The 20,527-nt window shown below is 33.6% G+C and overlaps 2 protein-coding genes across 3 annotated transcripts; both read right to left on the reverse strand.

Moving 5' to 3' along the window:
- Positions 1-2,666: 2,666 nt before the first annotated feature.
- Positions 2,667-6,740, reverse strand: LOC127794128 (uncharacterized). The gene is made up of 3 exons (XM_052325036.1): positions 6,523-6,740; positions 5,797-6,288; positions 2,667-3,088 (listed from the first exon to the last, which is right to left on the reverse strand). The coding sequence occupies exons 2-3, from the start codon at positions 6,261-6,263 to the stop codon at positions 2,866-2,868; spliced, it is 690 nt and encodes a 229-aa protein (XP_052180996.1). The 5' UTR covers positions 6,264-6,288; positions 6,523-6,740; the 3' UTR covers positions 2,667-2,865.
- A 983-nt stretch (positions 6,741-7,723) lies between these two features.
- LOC127795254 (shaggy-related protein kinase eta-like) lies at positions 7,724-20,039 on the reverse strand. 2 transcript variants are annotated; one of them, XM_052326808.1, is made up of 12 exons: positions 19,798-20,039; positions 17,466-17,558; positions 17,021-17,080; positions 16,659-16,931; positions 16,494-16,568; positions 15,444-15,500; positions 13,825-13,965; positions 13,670-13,720; positions 13,496-13,591; positions 13,325-13,408; positions 13,063-13,164; positions 7,724-8,305 (listed from the first exon to the last, which is right to left on the reverse strand). In XM_052326808.1, the coding sequence occupies exons 1-12, from the start codon at positions 19,810-19,812 to the stop codon at positions 8,213-8,215; spliced, it is 1,140 nt and encodes a 379-aa protein (XP_052182768.1). In that variant the 5' UTR covers positions 19,813-20,039; the 3' UTR covers positions 7,724-8,212. The 2 variants fall into 2 exon arrangements, with proteins under 2 accessions (XP_052182768.1, XP_052182769.1); XM_052326809.1 differs by having other exon boundaries at positions 19,683-19,812.
- Positions 20,040-20,527: the final 488 nt, after the last annotated feature.

Below are 20,527 nucleotides of genomic sequence, written 5' to 3' on the forward strand. Positions count from 1 at the left end.
AATATATATTCCGTGACGATTTCATAACCATTGCAATTACTTTTTTACGATGACAAAAAATATATATTTTTTCTATTAGTTAACAATCATACTTAATTTTTTATATTTTTGAATCATTGATTGACCCCATTTGTTCTTAATTTTTTATATTTTTGAATCATTGATTGACCCCATTTGTTGTATAAAAGGAAAGCTTGGAGCACTAGTAAAGACTAAATTACCTCAAGCTAACTCAAGAAATAGTGCACCATTGGGACTTTCTCTACGCCCAAATGCTCTTTTAACCTTCAAAGAGCCCACAACCACCCTAAGGGGCCAAGAGAAAGGGTGTTATATGTATAGGCCATCTAGTCTAAAATAAAAGAGATGAGTTGTATACTTATAAGCTAATTTTACTTGCATGCAAATATGCGTCACATTTTAAGGTAATTCAAGAAATGCATGTCAAAAGAAACATAAAAAATAAGAGTCACGTTAAGGATAGAGACTAACCTATTTAAAGAGACCATTAGAATGAATCATCTTCACATATATTGAGTCTTAGTCTTACTAAGAAAGTAAAAACACTCTTGTTGTAGGCGTCATGTGGACAAAGATTCGTGTTAGCAAACTAACAAAATAGACTTGTCAAACAAATAAGAAAAACAAAAACTCTAAAAAATAAAAAATTCACTAAAAATTGGACTCTCTGTGGTAAAAGAGAGTAGTTGAGTCATTGGACCATAGTAGACATATCCCAAAATATATTAGGCCTAACCCTAAATGCAGAACATCAAAATGACTAGAATGACTTGACCCATTAACATCTATCATATGTGTACAATTGTGAAAGGACTTCTATATTATTTAATAATAGTTAGTTTTAATATTTTAATTACATCTATACACAAATTGGACTAAATTAGATGATAGTATAGAATTGAAACAATATATGAAGTTGAAAAAGGACTACTAAAAAAACATTATAAAAATTTAAAATATTAATTTTTTTTCAAGAATTTACATTATAAAAGAATGTTGAACTCATGATAGACCATATAAAGAACACAGAAAAATTGAAATATGCTACTAGCACAACTATTGATTGGCCTTTTTATTTCAAATAAGTTTGAAAAATTGTGCTTACTATCTCTAAAATTTAACTTAATAGCAAACAATATCTTCACATTTTTAACATAGAAACTATTAAAAAATAAATTCAAATGACTTTTTATACCCTTTCTCCTTACATCTCTCTTTCTCTTTCCTCTCCTCTCTCTCACTCTTTCTCTCTCTAAACTAAAATGAAAATAAAAAAAATGACAAAGTGTATATATATTTAAAAATATTTCTTAATTACAAAAATATCATATATTTAGAAATGCATTAAAAATGAAAAAATACATACACAAAAAACATATATATTTATATATGTCAGCAAGATACATATTTTTTGAAAATTGATATATTTTTTGAGAATTGAAAGTGGATTCAAAAAATAAAAAAGTATGCCATTATGATCAAATTAGTTTGGATAAACTGTCACGGGTGATTTCATTACTAGGGTTTTTCAATCTCTATTTGTAATCATTTCTAGATAAACGATGGATGCAGGCCATCATCTTTGTTGGGGGGGGGGGGGGGGGGGGGGTCCAACCCTAGCAATGGGGTTGCCTTTGGAATTAAAGAACTTAATTCAACAAAGAAAAGAAGGATAGCTATTTAACAGTTGCCACAGAGAAAATTTTCTTTTCAAACAATCAATTTGATGACCAATAGTGGAATTAGATCGAAAGTAAGATTTCATTTTCTCCAAAGTGTTTTGAAAATTAAGAGATGAACGGGGAAGAAGGGGAAGAAATGACAAATAAATAAGGGTATTTTATTGATATTCAAAAGTTTAACTGGAATTTAGAATTAATTAACAGTGAAGGATTTAGTGCAACAAGTTTTGTAAAATTAAGAGAGATTAATGCTATTTTCGAAATGTCAATAATACTTCCAGCAGTTAGTTCAAACATCAGAGGTAATGATGTAATTTTTATAATTTAAATGCGTAAATATCTTCTGATCATACGAAGAACTAGAGTAGTTAGTACTTATTATTATTATTTTTTGGTAGATAACTTACTTAGCACTTATTTAGGCAATGATACATTGTGATAGAGAAAAAAAAAAAAATATATATATATAATTTGACATTTTAATTGTATATAAGGATTAATAATATTTGGCACACATGCTTAAATTTATGCAACTTAAAAATTTATTATTGAATGCAATGAAAAATTTATACTTAAATAATTTCAAATATATATCATTTGCATTAAGTTTCTAAAACTGAATTAAACATTATTATTTAAGAAAAATAAAAATACAAACCGGCTAACTCCAATTAGCCAATTAAGACTTGCATTTTTTGCTATATTAATATCAAATTTAATTTCCTTTAAATAAATAAAATATTATTTATTGATTAGATTTTATATTATATTAAGAATGGAGGGCAAAATTTATAGGGCCTCAAAAAATATCAACAGGGAGGGACAGATATTTGCCAATAAAAATCTAATTATGGACGTATTAATAGCTAGCCACTATAGTTAGTAATCTATAAAAGTAAATAAAACAGTCACTAATGATATTAGTGACAGGAAAACCATTTGCCACTAATGATACTTTTAGCTCAAATTTATAAGTAGGCATATCAACTTTAATTTGTTGCTAAAGACAATTAGAGACGCGAGGAGCCGCAGCAATTGTTGTATCAGAATCAAATAATTTCAGCCACAGATAATGTAACGTAACTTTGGTCTGTACATAAAAATCCCTGCACAAGTTGATTTTGTTTAAGAGTGCTTGCTTTCTATAGTATTCACTTCAAATTCAAAACATATCTACACGAACCATCCACGGAAGCACAAGGCCTACTACCAAGCATGCCATCAAGAAGTTAGTAAATGGCTGTCTCTGCCACCATGCTAAATCCTCCTCGGCCATGTCAGCACCACCAGCAAAACGCCTCGTTTCTGTCCTCGTCCCTTCAAAAGATCTGGTGTTCGTAAAACCAGAAATATTTTTTGCAGTGTTGCCACAAATTTCACATTGCCTGGACAAAATGGAAGAAAGTAAGTACATGGAATGCCAGTACGTACACAAAATGTATCTTCTTAGCCATCAAAGGAATTGCAGATGAATATACTATTTTCACAGAATCAAGCATGAAACCACTGAAATTGATCCGATTCTTAATTTGTTTACTTTCTCAAGTTGTTGGTGCTCCTCTCCTTAACTTGTGTTGGCATTGTGAGAAGTCTAAACCCAAGTGATTTGTGTAAACCAAATTCAAAGAAGAAGAACAAAGAGACGAAGAAGAACAAAGAGCCACTCAAGCTAGAGTTAAATTAGAACACAAAGAGAATATATATACAACACTAACCAAAAGATCAAAAGACTAAAATACCCTAATTATAAAATACTAAGTACGCTAATATACGCTAACAGGCATTAAGATTATGATTTCAAAATTTACACTCATAAACTTCTGCATGAAAGTATCATAAAATTGAATACTCAGAGTGAGATGGTAGAGAAGAAGAATAAGAAGAGTAGACAAGAAAAGGATCTGGGTTTTCCAAACACTTGCTAGCAACAGAGAAGAAGAGAGTATTTGCTAGTGATGTTGCCAATGTAGGAAGAGAGCTAGGGGAGAGGAGAGGATGCAGAAGGAGAGTTTTCGGTGAAGAAGATGTGTGAGATGAAAGGAGAAAGAGAAGAAAGAACTGCAACTTATTAGAAGGGTTATCATATATAAATGATAAAAAATTACGATTAACGTTTTAATATCCATACCCACTTCATGTTAAAAAAATGGTTAAAAAACGCCCCAATTAAGGCAGGTCTGGTGAGCAGGCATCGATAATAGATTGTCATCTCTATCATTGCAGCAGTCCAATTACAAAACTCAAATGAACACAACCACCCCATGTCAGGAAGGGATTAAGAAAAAGCAACTCCTAGAACACATTGCTGCATTCTCTATGAAAGTTATTGTCAGGATCAAAACATAAATATTGCATTGCCATGAGAACTAAAGGTTAATGCTTAGGGATTGCAACAATAATCAAATACCATGCCAGAGTAACACAATGTCATACTACAGAGTTACAATAAAAGACTTGTAAAGCAGGGTACTTCTAACAAGGTTATTTTGGTCTTGAAAAAACTCAAAATCAGGAGCCCGATCATTATGATTTTTCTCATTGTCACATTCTTGTGAAAACTGAGGATATATTCCACTCTATTGAATCGAAATAATAAAAATGCACGATGTTAGAACTTAGAATCAATGTTACTAATTACTTCACAGATGTTGGAAAAAGTCGGCAAGGGTGGACAGCAAATGTACAAAGCTTGAGGCGTAATAGTAAACATCACCAGACTTCAGAATAATTTTCACCCCTCGATAAATGGTGCAAAGGCTAAGGTGGTTATTCCCTAGGATACAACAAGCTCTTCCAAAACTCGTGTGCACTCACGGGTTCTGGGGACAAAAGGAGCAACAAGAAACTACAGATGAACCCAGAAGCTTGAGGTGTGACAGTAAACGTCACTGGGGTTAAGGATAATTTTCACCCCTCAATAAATAGTGTAAAGGCTAAGGTGGCTATCCCCCAAGATACAATAAGATCTTCCAAAATTTGTGTGCACTGACAGGTTTTGGGGACAAAAGGAGCAGCAAGAAACCAGAGATGAACCCAGCAAAGTAGTGGCAGGAGGAATGATTGAAATGACTAATGGTTTTTCATGTGTCACAAGTGCAGTAAGAGGCTGATTTTATAGGCGAGAAAAAAGATAAGAGAAGAACTAGTCAGTGGAGACCTGTTCTTTCTCCAAACATGGAGATTGATTCAAAGATCATATTCTCGGGTAAGACTAGTTTAAGATAAAGTTTGTAAAGAAAAAAGAAAGCCAACAAAAGGTTGCAAAGTGTGTGCGATTGCAAGGGGGGGGTGGATCCTTGATTTTGCCCAAACTCAAGGTATATAAAAAGAAGAAGAAAGGTTTCTATCCAACCAATGTGGGACAAAAGACACTATAGACCATTTGAAATGGTTTACATCAACATATTCATCAACTTTTGACCACTTTACATTTTCACCATGGAGACTAGCAAGAAACATCACAATTGTAATTACAATCCCATGTTGTATAAAGTTTAAAGTTTAACTAGATTTTACCAACTTTAATTGGTAGCAAAGTTCTGTATAATCCAAATGAGAATTTCATCTCTTTAAGATTATTGCTCTATATAAAAATTTGAAATATGGCACGACATTAGCAATAATAAAGCTTAGCGGCATATTCAGAAGTTATCACTAATGTGGTAACACATTTCATACACTGTATAGAAGCAATGAATAAATAGTGTGCAACGACAATAGCTCAAAACTTCTTTTTCAAAGAGCAAGGCTGAAAAATGTCAGTTAATTTAAAAAGGATGGTTATAAAAATAGTATGGTTATGAAATTGCATCTTTTGCAGTCTATCATATTACTACTACCATCCACGAGAGTGATTTTATTTTGTCTAGATTTCAAACTAAAGCTATATATAATATCACAAAATTGTAGTGAAGCGTTAGACTGAGCAATTCATCAAATCTCAGTAACGTTGACCAAAGAACTACAAAATTCGTCTTTTAACTCCAATTTCATTTAATGGAAGAGAAAACAAATAAAAAAAACAAATCAACATAAGTAAAACACAAGCAACTTGTAAGAAATTCCCATTAGTGAAAAGAAAGAGAGCAATTACCTGTTCCCTCTTAGCAAAAACCAGGCTTCTGCACAATAAGCGTGCACAATTCCAAGCTCCTCTTTACAACTGCAACCGAGCTCAATCAAACTCGTTGTAGTGGTGGCAGCACTAGTTGCTGGAGATGATGGCAAAGCCGGATTAGAACTCAGTTGACAAATCCTACAAACCCTTTCCCCGTCCAAATTCCCGCCCAATTTTGCATTACCATCGCCGCCGCTAGTCTCAACATCAATTACACAAGAAAGCTCATCATCTTTCGCATTCGAATTCACATTCACACTTGTATTCCCATCTTCCCCGCTAGTATAAACCGCTTCTCCGCCTTCCTCTCTCCTCTCAGAACTTATCACAATCACAGTCTCGGATGCCAAATTGGGCGAATTCTCACAACCCCCTCGAGTATCCAAATCAACTGACTTCACTGGCTCGCTAATTCCACGCCGATCACTCGCTGCATTATCCATTAACGTCTTGAATCTCAACCAGCAACTTCAAAAAAATAAAATAGCCAAAAACGCCAGAATCAGTACAGATACATACATTCTTATATCTATATACACATATATTCATGATCATACAGCTGTCATTATATCTGCAAAACACAAACCGAAACCGAGTAATCGACCTCCATGCGATCCCAATTATACAAACTCAACCGGAAGGCAATTAGAGAAGTAATCAATGTCGAGCATATTAGCAACAATAAAAATCTAGATCACCTACCTGCTGCTTGAATTGAATCGCTCAAATCGAAGCAGAGATTATGGAATCAGCGATCCACACTTGGCAAGCAAGATACGAGTGGTGTGCTGGAGATATGGATCTTCTGTTTCGCCTTTCGACCATTCAAGTATTCACCTCTCTCAACTTCTCCCTCTATATGTAGAGACTAGCGAGAGAGAGAGAGAGAGAGAGAGTTGGCGGATAGAGTAAACTAATTCTGTTCCGAGTTGGATTTGGATAAAGGAGTATTTATTTTAATATTTTTTTCCTAAATATTAATTATGTTCTTAATAATTTGTAAATATTAAGTTAATAAAAAGTTGGAAGTAAATCAAAGCCTAACAATTAAAAAAGGTTTAATATTTAGAAAAAAATATTTAAAAAATAAATTATTTGGAAGATAAAAATAAACATTTTTTTCTAACTACTAAACCTTTTTTAGTGTTTGATTAACAAAATTATTTCCAAAGACAATTTCACCTCTAAGCTTTTATAAGCACATACTAATTTTTTTAGGATAAATTACATTTAAACTCTTATATTTTTTTCTCAAATATCTTATTTGTGTTAGGCGATAATTCATATTTATCTTAAATTAAGTTTATAATTTTAAAAAGAGTCTTAAATCTCTTAAGATAATAATAGTGATTAAAAGAATTATAATTCAAATAATTATAATGATAATACAAATAACTCATTTTAAGATAATAATAATTAAAAAATAATTATAATAATCATCACGTGTGATTAAAATATCAAATATGATATAAAGAGAATGATAAACCTTAATTGATTGGTGATAATTAGTTACTAAGAATATAACAAATTAATTCGTGTCACTAACACAAATACGTTTCTTGTAACATCAAAATAATAAATTAATTCGTGTCACTAACACAAATACAAAATCAAATAAATTTATATCTTCGCTAACGTTGACTTTTTGAATATTTTATGATTAATTAAACAATAATGTTTCTTAGAGTTCATAAATTTGTTTCTAATGTTGCTAGCAATTTCTAATTTTTTTTTTTAATTTCTTTTCTTCTTCTTTCCCTTCAGCAATAAGTTTGTAAATTATAATAAAAAACAAAAAATAAATAATCAATCATTAGATTCTATTATCGGTTTTAAAACAATAAAAATAGAAGGAAAGAACTGAAAACTTAACCACTTGCCAAAGGGCCCTCAAGAGATTAAATGGAAGTCAACACCAGTAATGAAATCTATTTGGCTGGCAGAGTTAGGTGGCGGGTCAGTCAGTCAGGTACAGCTTGGAGCGAAAAAAAAAAGGTCCTGGATTCCACTCAATACACAAAAGATGCAAATAAAATCAACCACCAAGAAGGCATCCATCCCTCTTTTACCTGTGCAAAAACTTTTTGATTGCAAAAATTACTAGCAAAACAGCCAAAAAAAAAAAGCACATATAGACACTAGTCACAGTACAGATTTCCTCCTCCTCCTCTTCTTCTTCTTCTTCTTCTTCTTCTGTGGCTTGAAATTGTTGGTTGTTTCCTTCCTTCCTTTGGGGTGCTGATATACAGGAGAAAGGGGCAAATAAAAGCATCATCTCAACTGGTGCAGCCATTCAGATGCCCAAACGAAATCCTGCTTGTCGGGGGCGATTGCAGGGCTGTACAGATGCCCCTGTGTCTCATCGTCGATCAGCAGAAACCAATTTGCCATGTCATGTGCCTGGAGGGAAGAGATTTAGATCCATTTGCCGTCTGGCATGCTCCGGTATCAACCTGCTAATAAGTTCTGGAGAAGCTCCCAACAACTGTGACAACAACAATACAATTGCTTGAATTTTTAGGAACAGTTATTCTGAGGAAAAGTATAATTGAATGTCATCATTATTTTAGAAGTTTTAACACAACCATAACAAGCCATTCTGAAGAAAACTTCAACATCAGATTCAGAATAAACCAAAACACACACACACACACAGCATCAGGAATGCTGGAACAAAATTGAGAAACCATAGAAGAAAAATGATAAAACATGTAAGAGAAGAAATAAAACTAGATTGTCATAAAACAATATGTAAGAATAATAGTTAAGCCTGTCTAATGAAAACTAGAACGGGAAAGCATTTCATTCTCTCTGTTGTTTACATTACGGTTAAAACAGGTATAGAGTGCCATAACTATTCTATTTGACAACATCCCATCACGACAGATACTTGAAACATTTATACCTTAGTAATTCTATGCAAACACTCAAAACTTAAAAGTAATGTAAGTTCAAATTTTGAACACACTTTGACAGTTCGACTCTCTTCTACCGTGATTTTGTTATTGGCCTTTCAAAACTCAGCACTTTAAGTCATTTACTGCCCAGAGATGTACTGCATGAACTGCTTAGCTACAGTCATGTTTTGCATAGCAAGTGCAACTTACAGAAAGAGTTAGGATCGGGTCACAATTTTGACTATAACACATAGTAGTAGTTTAATGCTCTTCTGGGTAATATCTTAAAGCACCAACTTAACTAAATCTGTACCACTTGTTATCATTTTCCAGAGAAAGATTTATTTTACAAGAACATAATAGAATCTCTATATCATGACCTTCCCCAAACCTCACGAGCCTCATGCACTGCGATGCCCTTTTTTACAACAGAATCTGTCTTATTTAAGAAAACATACTCAATGTAACTGGAAGCAAGAAGTACTACATAAATTGGAAATAGAGAATTAATTCGAGCAAACATATCAGAAAAAGTTATAAAGCAATGAGATTGACTGCCAAAAGCCACAGTTGGCTGTCGGTCATCTTGAGCTCCAAATCCTTGAAATGATGTTGAAACAAGTCTGTACGTGTATAACTCAATAAATTCCAGTTTAGTGCTCGTAGACTCAAATTTCAAGGTAAGTACCAAGTTGCATGAGAAATTTGTTGTAGAATGTAATGTGGCATAATTGATGGACAAGTCAATAAATGACTAGGTACAACAATAGAAATATGGATTGACAAAGTGAGTGACTAGGTTGACGAAATGACCCGAGACTGTTACATCTTGGGTAGGTTAAGGAATAAGGACAAAGTATGGTAAGGCATACATCCAACTTGGCGAAGACTGAATATGAATAAAAGAAAATGGGAGAGATGGCCTATGTTTACACTTAAAAACAAAGAGTACAACCTCTCTTTCAAAGAGGTCAATCGGCAACGAGAAGGGTGAAAAGAGAAGCATGGCCGGTCATGTCATGCTTGCTCAAGGATTTGGTTGACAGAAAAGTTAACATAAACAAAAAATTTCAATTTAAATTAGAGGAAGTGAGTTGTAAAGGACCAAATTGCCCACAAGCTCTGCAAAAGCTAGACTTTGTCCTTGCTTTAGTTACTTTAGCCATTTGGGGGGGGGGGGGGGGAGGGAGAGAGAGAGCAGCAGAAAGAAAAATAAGAACAAAAAGAACAAGAAAAGAATCGAGGAAGGAGGGGAGGAAACCAAGGCTAGTAAACACAACCTTCTTTGACCGTGCTTCATTGATCTAAGATAAGGGTTCATTGGTAATTTCAAAAATGTATGGAATGAATGTTATATGTTTCATAAGCCACCTCCCAAAATAAAACATTTATATAAATCGTGCGCATGAAAGAAAATATCAAATTTCTATCTAGAATGTCACTTGTGACTATGTCAACATGCTTCTAAGAGTTTTCTCAACCAGCACCCTAAGCGCCTCTAGGAAGGTCTCCGAGAGTCACCTCGAGGCTAAGTAGTGCATAGCCATACATGATTATGAGTGCAAATGAGAAACCAAACAAAGTACATTTTCAAAACTAATTTCTCATGCAACACAAAAAATGCCACAAAATAAGAGTTTGTATATGAGAGAACCCCTATCTTGGGGCAAGGCCGACCCAAAGGTGAAAGCCATATATGTAGTGGCATAAGGTCCTCAAAATTGGAAGGCCCATAGTTTTAAAAATTTGTAATATATATATATATAATTTTTTTAATAATAAATATTTTATTAAAAAAATTAAATACAAAACAATATAAATCTTTTTAACTTCCCTTCTCCATTTTTTAATTTTTTATCGTTGCCTGTTGTTCCCAAATCCCATAATCCCAATATTCCATAAAACCCACTTTCCCTTCTCAATTTTTCCCTTTTCCCATAAAACATTATCTATTAAACACGATTTATTAGATAAACTTGATTATGGAGATTTAATCAACAATTTTGCATCTCAAAAGGCAAGAAAAATTGATTTTACATAAAAGTGAACATAATTCAACACATTTGTAGAATAAAAAGTTGTTCATTATTGGTGAATTTTATCTTTTTAATGCTATTAATTTAATGTTTTGTTTTGTTTCCTTCTATAAGAGAATCAGAAATGTATAGTTTTTGACTCGCACTGATTTTCTTAGAATTTCAAGAAAATTAGTTTTGTTTTTCTTTGTTTATTGTAGTAAGTTGTTTGTTTGTTTTTTTTTTTTTGTTTTATCTTTGAGACATTATATTTTAGTTGAAAATTTATTGTCGTTAAGAGATTATTATATTTTGTAGTTAATTGAATTTTAACTTTTTTTTTCTTTTTTTATTTAATAAAATGATGAAATGTTTGTGTAAAAAGGTATATTATTTATTTTTTTATAAAAAAAATTAATTCTCTTGAGAAGACCTCGACAAATCTTTTCGCCTAAGGCCCCCAACTTCGTTGGGCCAGCTCTATCTTGGGGTCTCTTTAGAGAAAATCTTGCTTGCTCTTCCTAGTCTCCCACCTTTTCCTTGGTCACCTCAATGACAAGCTTCTTCTTCCTTTTACTAGTTTTTCTCTTTTCCTTTCTTTTTTCTTTCCTCTTACACTTTTTTCCACTCTCTCAAATGGGTGCCTTTTTTTTTTTTAAGAAACTTTCTTTTCTTGGGAAATACGCCTATATAAGCATGAAAGAAAAGAAAAAAAAAAAAAAAAAAAGGAAGGGATCAATTGGGGATGGCTTCCATGCCATCCCCTAATGATGTAAGGGGCCAGCCCAAGACAGCCCCTTGGTTGTATCGGTGGGATGCAATGCCCACATTAATCTCCTTATTTTACTCCACAAACCAAGCCTTACCATACTAGTCCCTCACCTACCCAAAAGATACAACAATCACTGTTTGGGGTCATTCCATCAACCTAGTGACTCACTTTGTCAATCCATCCTAGTCATTTATTGACTTATCTTGTCCATCAATCCTATCACATCACATCCTAGTGACAAATATATTTCATTGTGTGCCTTGCAGTATTTACCTTCAAATTCACGTAAGCGGGCACTTCTCTAGTATTTATCAAGTTAAGCACCTACAGACTCGTTTAGACCCAAGGAATCTGAATATGATCCAAAATTCTGAATTTCAAGGATTCAGAACTCACAATCAACCGACAGTCAATTGTAGCTTTCTGTCAATTGATATCTCTCTGCTTTGTAACTTTTTCTGATATTTTTTTCTCCAATTAATCCTCTATTCCAAGTTATGTATATTTCTCGTATTTTCTCTTAAATTTAATTTAATAAATTAGAGAAAAATTCTACAAGAAAACTGGGTATTACACCCAGCCCTAATCCCACTATTGGGCGATTTTTGATAAATTAAAATAGAATTTATCATTACCCACTACCCTGCATTCATGATTTGAATCCATGGCAACTTGTGATTGAAGTCGGTACTGTTAAAAGTAAAAATATAAACTTAACTCTTTTATCTACCATATTAAGTTTTTAGATGAGATGGTGGTTAAGAATTTAACAAATACTATATCATCAAGGTGACTTGGTACCACAGTTACATTCATATTTTCTCCTTATCTACACATGAAAATTTTGCATTAGTTTTTCTCTGTTCAATATAAGACATTAAGTTTCAAAATCACTCAAGGCTAAAGCATTGAATACATTTAAATTTCATGGTAAAGACTTAATGACACGGCCAAATTTCATATTTGTTTAAACTTCTTAAAACTTATATGGATGATTTGTTTTGATGCAACATGTTTTGCATTTGAAAATAATTTACATATGAAAACATTTTACACAATTATTTTTCATCTTATTTTCCAGTGTTTTGTTTGCATGCAAAAATATTTTCAAAAGAATATTTTTCATTATTTGGCATAAAGGAATATTTTTCAAAAATTACTATATGAATGTATGTATATATATATATATATATGTATACAATATATGAATTTGTACATGCATGTATAAGAAACACTGGAAAATAGGTAAAACAGCTCAAACCAAACGGCCCCTTAGTGTACAGTGATCTTTAATAGAATGGAAATCTTTAGTCAGTTTCATAGTGAAATCCTTTAATTTTAACATATTAGTTGAGTCCATATATATTCAACGAGAAACATGTCACACACCTGCAACCAGGTTGCAAGTGTCCAGACACAGGAATTTCACAAATTTATAGACATTCATGTACCATCATACACTCAAGGTGGGTGTAAAAGAACAAACATGAAAACTACACCCTACCATGAGACAGAGAGAGAGAGAGAAGAGACAGAGGTTCGAGCATCAAAGATGTACCTCCTCTTTAAAGTTGAGAAGAAGAGGTAATGGGCGACCATTAGGTAGTCGGGCATAGGGTTCTCGAAGCTCATCAAAAAAGGGATGTGCACATGCCTCTAGCTGCAATATCAAGAGCAGGGGAAAACAGGGGAAAATGTTTGACATATTCATAGATGAAATAGAGAGAAAAGCTATAATTTGTCTTTCTGACTTTCACCATTTGCGTGACTAAACATCATCAACAGAGTATTCACAGAAATGAAAGCAGAACCAAACTCACTGCAGTGCACCGAAGACTTGGTGAGTACTGTAGCAGACGTGAAGCAAGATCAATTGCTTCAGGAGGCATATGTTTGTGAAAAACCTGAAAACACAAACTCAAAATCAGAGTGATCCAAGCTTCTAAGAAAAATTGAGAAACCCTAAGTTCACAGTACAATGAAAGACAGACCTTGTGCCAAGGATGAGCCTTTATTTGTGGAAACCTAAAATCACTGTAGTTTGGATTCATACAACGAATTTCTTCCCGAGTTGGTGTACCAAGAACCTGGAAGAAAGAATGTAAGAAACTATCACATTATTAAAAGGGCTACACGAGTTCTAACACTACTTATAGCAACTGTACCTTTATAATCTCCACAAGCTGGCCCACTGCATTTTCTCCGGGGAACAATGGCTAGGAAAGTTGGCATCCGAAAAAAGATAAGCTCAACATTTGTAAACAAAGAATGAAGTACAAGTGCATCGTGTGAAGTGTACAACATTGAAAACACTGCTGACCTGGCCTAAAAGAAGCTCAGCAAGAACACATCCAGCAGACCAAATATCAATTGAAGTTGTATATTCTGTGGCCCCAAATATGAGTTCTGGGGCCCGATAGTAACGTGAGCATATATATGATATGTTTGCCTCACTCGTCACCTGGTGTCAATCAGAAGAATGATGAGAACATGAAATGTGAAGATTAGAAGCCCATAAGAAATTAGGTTATTCACCACAATACAAAAGTTGTCAAGAGGAAGCAGCTTTAGTTATGAATTGTAGAGTCATTTATAAATCATGATTTTGGCATAAATATAGTTAAATAAGGCAACAAAACTTGAACTTGGTCCTTCTAGAACCATCCCGTGGGTGATTCACTATGAGGAACCATGGAATTTGCTAACATGATTAAGACAGACAGGAGGATAGTAGATAGGACCATCAAGACTGCACATTAGCTACCAGTTAACCATGTCTTCCAACAGAAAATTTCTTGCCCCAAGGTTTATAAGAAATGTATGTGAGAGGTTGTAAAGTAAAATGAAATCAAAACAAATAAGAAAAATAACGAATATGATTAATCATTTCTAGCCCCAAGGTATGTGATAGTTTGTAAATAAAACAAAGTCAAAACAAATAAGAAAAATAACGAACATGATTAAACAGGTGATCTACAAACATTAACAAACAAACAGACAAAATGATATTTCTTCCTCCCAGGTGTCCCGACGGGTGAAATCCCCTTCTTAAGTAGAGGCCTGGGGGTGGTGGTGGTTCAGCATACGCCCTTGGCACATCTGGGAGGAAGACAAATCATTATCCTCATAATAATTTATGAAGGCTAAGATGGATTCAACTAGGTCAGCCTAATTACAAACAGAACCACGGAAAGATGAGATAACAAGATCAGCAAAGTCAGGTCATATAGAGATGCATCTTATGATGCTGTTATAGGTCAAACACTTGTGCTATACTGACCACTGAGCATCATACTGAGAACAGGCCAAATAAACAAAAATATAATATTTGTGAAATCAAATACACAGAACAGGGTGGTGTAAGATCTGAACTGCAGCACCCGACAGAAAAGGTAGAGTGCATCAGTTGTATATAAAAGCAGTTGGTTGAATTTTTTTATGTCAAGAAAACAAAGAAACTAAGTAAGCAGAAAAATTTTTACCCACTACTGACATTGGACTAAAATATTTAAAGTAACCACAGCATAATCCTAGCTGGTGGTAAACCATGGTTACAGGCATACAGAGACCCAAAAGTCTGATGATAGCAGCCAATACTAGACTCGCCAACAGATGCTTCTCATGTGTCAAACCTTACGCATTCATTTAGAACAAAAATGAACACACAGACTATGAAGTCTTAAGGAGATATGGGATCTGGACTTTCTCTGGTGGTATACCAACAAGAATTCTGAACTAATAAATAGCATAGCTGCAGCAAGACACTCAAATTTGGGACTATTCCACTAAAAGAATTTTAATCCATAAAGTAGTTAACGGGAAATAAGAAAAAGTTTCAGAAAATATGCATCCAATTACAAGTTCAATTTTCAGCTACTAAACAGCTGTTGATGGACAAAAAAAGGAATTGTGAAAGCTGAAATAAAGGGTGAAACATACCAGCATTTTTGCACTTCCAAAATCACAAATCTTGACATGGTGAGAAACAGGATCAACCTGTAGACATCCAATAATGACATCATCAAACAGCCTATAAGAGCTCTCAAATTACGGGCATGTTATAGAAAATATGTACCAATTTTTCAACAAATTATGGAATGACAAAAGTTTGCAACAAAAATGGTAGAAGACTTAGGAAAAAAAACTCAATAGAAAACTGTTATATATGACATGAGATATAATAGCCTTATACAAAAAAAAAAAAAAAAATTCTAGATAAAAATGATTGGAAAGCTAAAATATACGTGTGGACCTCACCTAGTGCGTTTAAGGCTTGTAATTGTCCTATTATTGAATAAATAAGAATGGTACCATTATAAGATTAATATTGCCAATACAAGATTCATAATATTCTAATATTATAAGATTAATGATATTGATTAAAAATTTTAATGCTTTCTATAATTTAAATAAAATTAATAATATTGATGTTTTTATTAATATTTTTACCATTCTTATTGGTCAATTTTACTATTTCCTAATATTTTCACTAATTATACAACTAATACTGTTGACATGACTAATATTATAATATTATTTCTTATTTTCCAAATTTTAAAATTCATATTTTTAATAATATTGATATTAATATAAGTACAATGAATATTAATTTTGAATGGTTTGAATACTCGCATCTTCTATTTGAAAAAAACACACCAAAAAAAACTTTTTTGTGAAGAAAACAGGAAAATAAACCTATCAAGTCTCAATCTCTCTAGTGGAGTTGGCTACATGACTTTGGTCATCAATGGTTTCTATGTATAGTTATATCTTCTATGAGGCCCTTATAGCTCATACTATATGACCGAATCTCCAACCAACTTTTTCTTATTCTGCCTCTACCTCTGTTGATAAAGACAAGAAAAACTCTTACACTATTCCCAACCAGAGCACGACTTTTAGTCTTTCGTTTTCTATTAAAAAATTGTCAGAAAACAAAGCCTGATTTCCAACACTAAACTGCCTCTAACGGTCAAAAGGAACACATACCAGAACATTCTGAGGTTTCAAATCCCTGTGACAAACTCCTTGAACATCGTGCATATATGCCAGCCCCCTGAAAATCTGGAAAATACCACCCTAACTATTGTTAGTGGAGTGGGAGGAAGAGGAAGAGAGGAGGGAGGAGGACATTAGAGTAAGCACCATCCGTACCTGGTAAATGTATAGTTTCACATAGATGAGAGGCATACTCTGGTTCTGATTGCTATAACGTTTCAGAACATGATACATGGACTCAGGGACATAATCCATGACTAAGTTGAGAAAAAGCTCGTCTTTACTCGTAGTAGAGAAGAAACAATGCTTCAAAGAAACAATGTTAGGATGATTCATCATTCTCATCAATTGCAGTTCGCGGTTCTTGTATCTCTTGTCTTGCAAAACTTTCTTTATTGCCACAGTTTCCCCAGTTTCCAAGCATTTTGCCTTCAAGAAAAGTTGGGTCAATGAATCAAGCAAGATAAAAAATAAAATGATTCAGCTGCATCTGAAAGAGTAGCAAAAATCATCTGTACCTGAAAAACAACTCCAAATGATCCTGTCCCAAGAACACGCTCTGCCATGTAGCTGATGGTCTGAAATAAGAATCATGAATTGCAAATAATTCCTCGATGAGAACAACCTGATAGTAAGATATCAAAACTTCTCTAGCTCCTAGAATGATCAATCTTTGAGCTGTTATGAGAACCTAAATATATATATATATATATATAATAAGTGAGATCTTACAAATATACCATGGGAAAAAAAAAAAAAACTTTGGGCATAAACAAATATTAATTGAATTCTAGTTGGCCTAAAGACAATGACGAAACGTTTAAGAGGCTATGTTTCTCATGCCTTTTGGGTTAATACAGGAATTTATAAAATGTGTGCAGGGACATATGAATATATGAAATTAAGTAAATAATACGTCTTGTTTGTTGATGGTCAAAAGGAAACTCAGGGAGGTAGCCTTACCTGTTTGGCTTCTCCATTTTTGCCACCAATGGTTGTGGAAATGATGTGACCTGTGACTGCATTATTCGTATTAACAACTGAGGCAGACACCTCCTGCAAGAAATATCAGATCAAGATTTCAGACAAGAAAATCACATATTTTTTGGCTATGACAAACAAACAACTAGTCTTAAGTCGGGACTAAATATATAAAAAAACAAGATCAAGATCATGTACAAATTAGAGAATTCAGAGATCAACAACCTCACGTAGTCATACTGAATTATTTTACCTAACCAAATCAGGAAATTGTCAAAGCTTAACTTCAGAATTTTAAAATGGAAATGAGCAAACAAAAATCACAGAAAAAGGGGATCAAGACTATAGTACACAAGAATTACGTAAAGTAGTTCAGCCAAGGTTGAGAGCAAACGCTACCAAAGATTTTTACAACAACTAGCCCTAGCATTAAAACCTTCATAAATAATACAAGTGAAAGAAACAACTTCATTAACAAAACCCAATCAGCCCTCTGCCAGGTTAGTCAGATAAACAAACAAGTGGAAACTAAAAACCTGCATATAAAAGGGTGCCTCTAGTGCATGACACTCCTAGCTTTCAAGGGTTGGAGGAGGGGCATTTTTGTAAGCAGACTTACAAAATCCCACATATTTGTTACTTAAGTCAAAGGATATAATAATTGCCAATTCAGGAAAATGTAATCCAGAACCAAATGTGAAGCATACTGTCACAACCCTAGGGGTAAACAAGTATTTTTGCCAGGAAAGATAACCACTTGTGTTAGTTAGCTGGGGTGGTGAAGTGGTTCGGAGGTTGGGAGGTTAAAGGGATAGGAGGTTGGAAGCTAACTGTACAACAGACCAACCTTTTCTGTTATATAATATCAGTTAGGAGGCACGCTCTATATAAAGCCTGCAGGTGTGTGGAACTAGGTATCGAGGAATAATACAGAATTTCTTGGTTCTCATTTCCCTCTCTCTCTCTCTCTCTCTCTCTTCTCTCATTCTATTCTAATTGAGGGCCAGATTTCCCTATTTGTCCATCCCCAATTCTGGGGCTTGACACACATAGTCATTGAGATATATGGAATAAAGCAAGAAGAAACTAAAAACCCGCGTAGAACTCATGCTCAATTATTTATTAAGTAAAATAGTACATATATAGTGAACGCAAAGATGCAGGTAAACTTTCATGAGAACCAATTGGAACCATACAGAGTCGCTGATATACCAGGAGTCACAGAACTGAAAAGGAAAAATTAAAAACTCTGAAAGAATTTTAATTTTTCCGTAAAAGGGCCAAGTCAGCGAAACTTTATTGGGCACCAATCAGAAGCCGTACACAGCCTATGAGTTATCAGATCTGAAAGAACTGAACAAGAATAAACCAGAAATAGAAATAGACTTGTACTTTTCAGCAATGGGCATTCGGCTAAATATTCTTGTCAATCAAAGATAAATGTAGTCATTATCTCACATTCCATGGAACTGAGCAAGAAGAAACTAAAAACCCACTCAGAATTTTTACTTTTTCAGCCGAAGGCGCAAGGGCCAGTTCAACCAAACTTTCACTAGAACCAAACAGAAACTAAACATAGCCACTTAGATATCAGAATTGATGGACTTGAACAAGAAGAAATAAAAGCCCAGATAGAACTGTTCTTCAGTGAAAGTGTAAAAGAGCAAATTCAGCTCAATTTTCTCCAAAACCAAAGAGAAATCATAAAATAGCCACTGAAATATCGAATTTGACTTAAAATGAGCAAGAAGAAACTAAAAACCGACTAGGAAAATTTCAGCCGAAAGGGAGGGAAAATTCAGCTACACTGTGTCGACAACCACACGGAAACAGTACAATGCAACATACACATCAATATTGAGGGAAGTAAACACAATAGAACGAACAATTCCACACAAAAACAATAAGAGAAAAAATTACTTCTTCAGCAAATGGTATTGCATAATTGGGGGAAATTCAGCTAAATTTTCACGGAACCAAACCGAAACCATATATAGCCATTCAGATTTCAGGTATGACAAAGCTGAACAAGAAGAAACTCCGATGGGTAGACACCAGTTTCGATATAACTGAACAAGAAGCCAAACAAACACATGGAATGGTACTTTTTCAGCAAAGGACCGTAAGGGTATCGGGACCAGAATGGAAAGAATATATCAGATTTAGCAAAACTGAAGTAGAGACCAGAAGGCCACTTACAATCTTAACTTTTTCAGCCGACAGGGTTTGTACAAGAGCAGATTCAAATTCAGCGGAATTTTATGGAGAACCAAAAGCAATGGTAGAATTTTGCAAGGAAAAGCAAGGATCCTACCTTGTCGTCGGCCATAAAGTTTCCGGCGGGGAGACGACGGAGGAAGAGGCGGAGAATAATACGACTTCTTGTTTTCTTTGCTGTTTGATGACTAAAGGTGCTTCATCTGTTCATAATTGTCGGCTGGATGAGTGGAGGCCCCAGCACCAAGGCATCTCCATGTGAATGTGAATCCCACCCCTCTCTCTCTCTCTCTCTCTCTCTCTCTTTCACATAAAGCCTTGCAACTTGCAAGTAGTAGGCTTTGAAGCTTGACTTTGAAAACTTGAACGCCATGAAAATCTACCATAAATCTCCATCCCCCTTAAATAACGAAAATATAATATATTAATAGATAAGCATCACTTTAAATATTAAAATAATATTTTTATTTAAATAATTAAAAAAGAAAGTAATGTTAAATATGGTCTTTTAAGACAATAGCAATGATGTAATAAGTATTTTTTTTATAAAATATGTATTTATTATATTATATTTAGTTTTAAAATTATTTTACTAATATATCATATTTTAATATATTAAATCAATTAATTTAATTATTAAAAATTTAAAAATAAAATATAATAATGCACATTATATTAGAATAAAAGACACTTATTAAATCATTGTGAATATCCTTGAGTCAATGATTAGTGTTACATTTAAAAAATTATCTTTTTAAATAATATGATTATTATATTTGTCCTAGTGATTGAGTTGTGTGATACACGGGAATTTTTAATTGGTTAAT

This window comes from Diospyros lotus, chromosome 2, assembly GCF_014633365.1.
Source record: "Diospyros lotus cultivar Yz01 chromosome 2, ASM1463336v1, whole genome shotgun sequence".
Taxonomy (NCBI): domain Eukaryota; kingdom Viridiplantae; phylum Streptophyta; class Magnoliopsida; order Ericales; family Ebenaceae; genus Diospyros; species Diospyros lotus.

Bases quoted from the DNA above. Each gene is read 5' to 3' on its own strand.
- LOC127795254 (XM_052326808.1), bottom strand. The intron at 13,165-13,324 runs GTGAGTTTGGTT...TTGATATTGCAG, and splicing joins CAAGTCTTCGGTGCACTGCA to CTAGAGGCATGTGCACATCC. The intron at 8,306-13,062 runs GTACATCTTTGA...TTGTTGTCACAG, and splicing joins TTCTCAACTTTAAAGAGGAG to TTGTTGGGAGCTTCTCCAGA.
- LOC127794128 (XM_052325036.1), bottom strand. From the start codon at position 6,263: ATGGATAATGCAGCGAGTGATCGGCGTGGAATTAGCGAGCCAGTGAAG. The intron at 3,089-5,796 runs GTAATTGCTCTC...CATTTTGTCCAG, and splicing joins TTTTTGCTAAGAGGGAACAG to GCAATGTGAAATTTGTGGCA.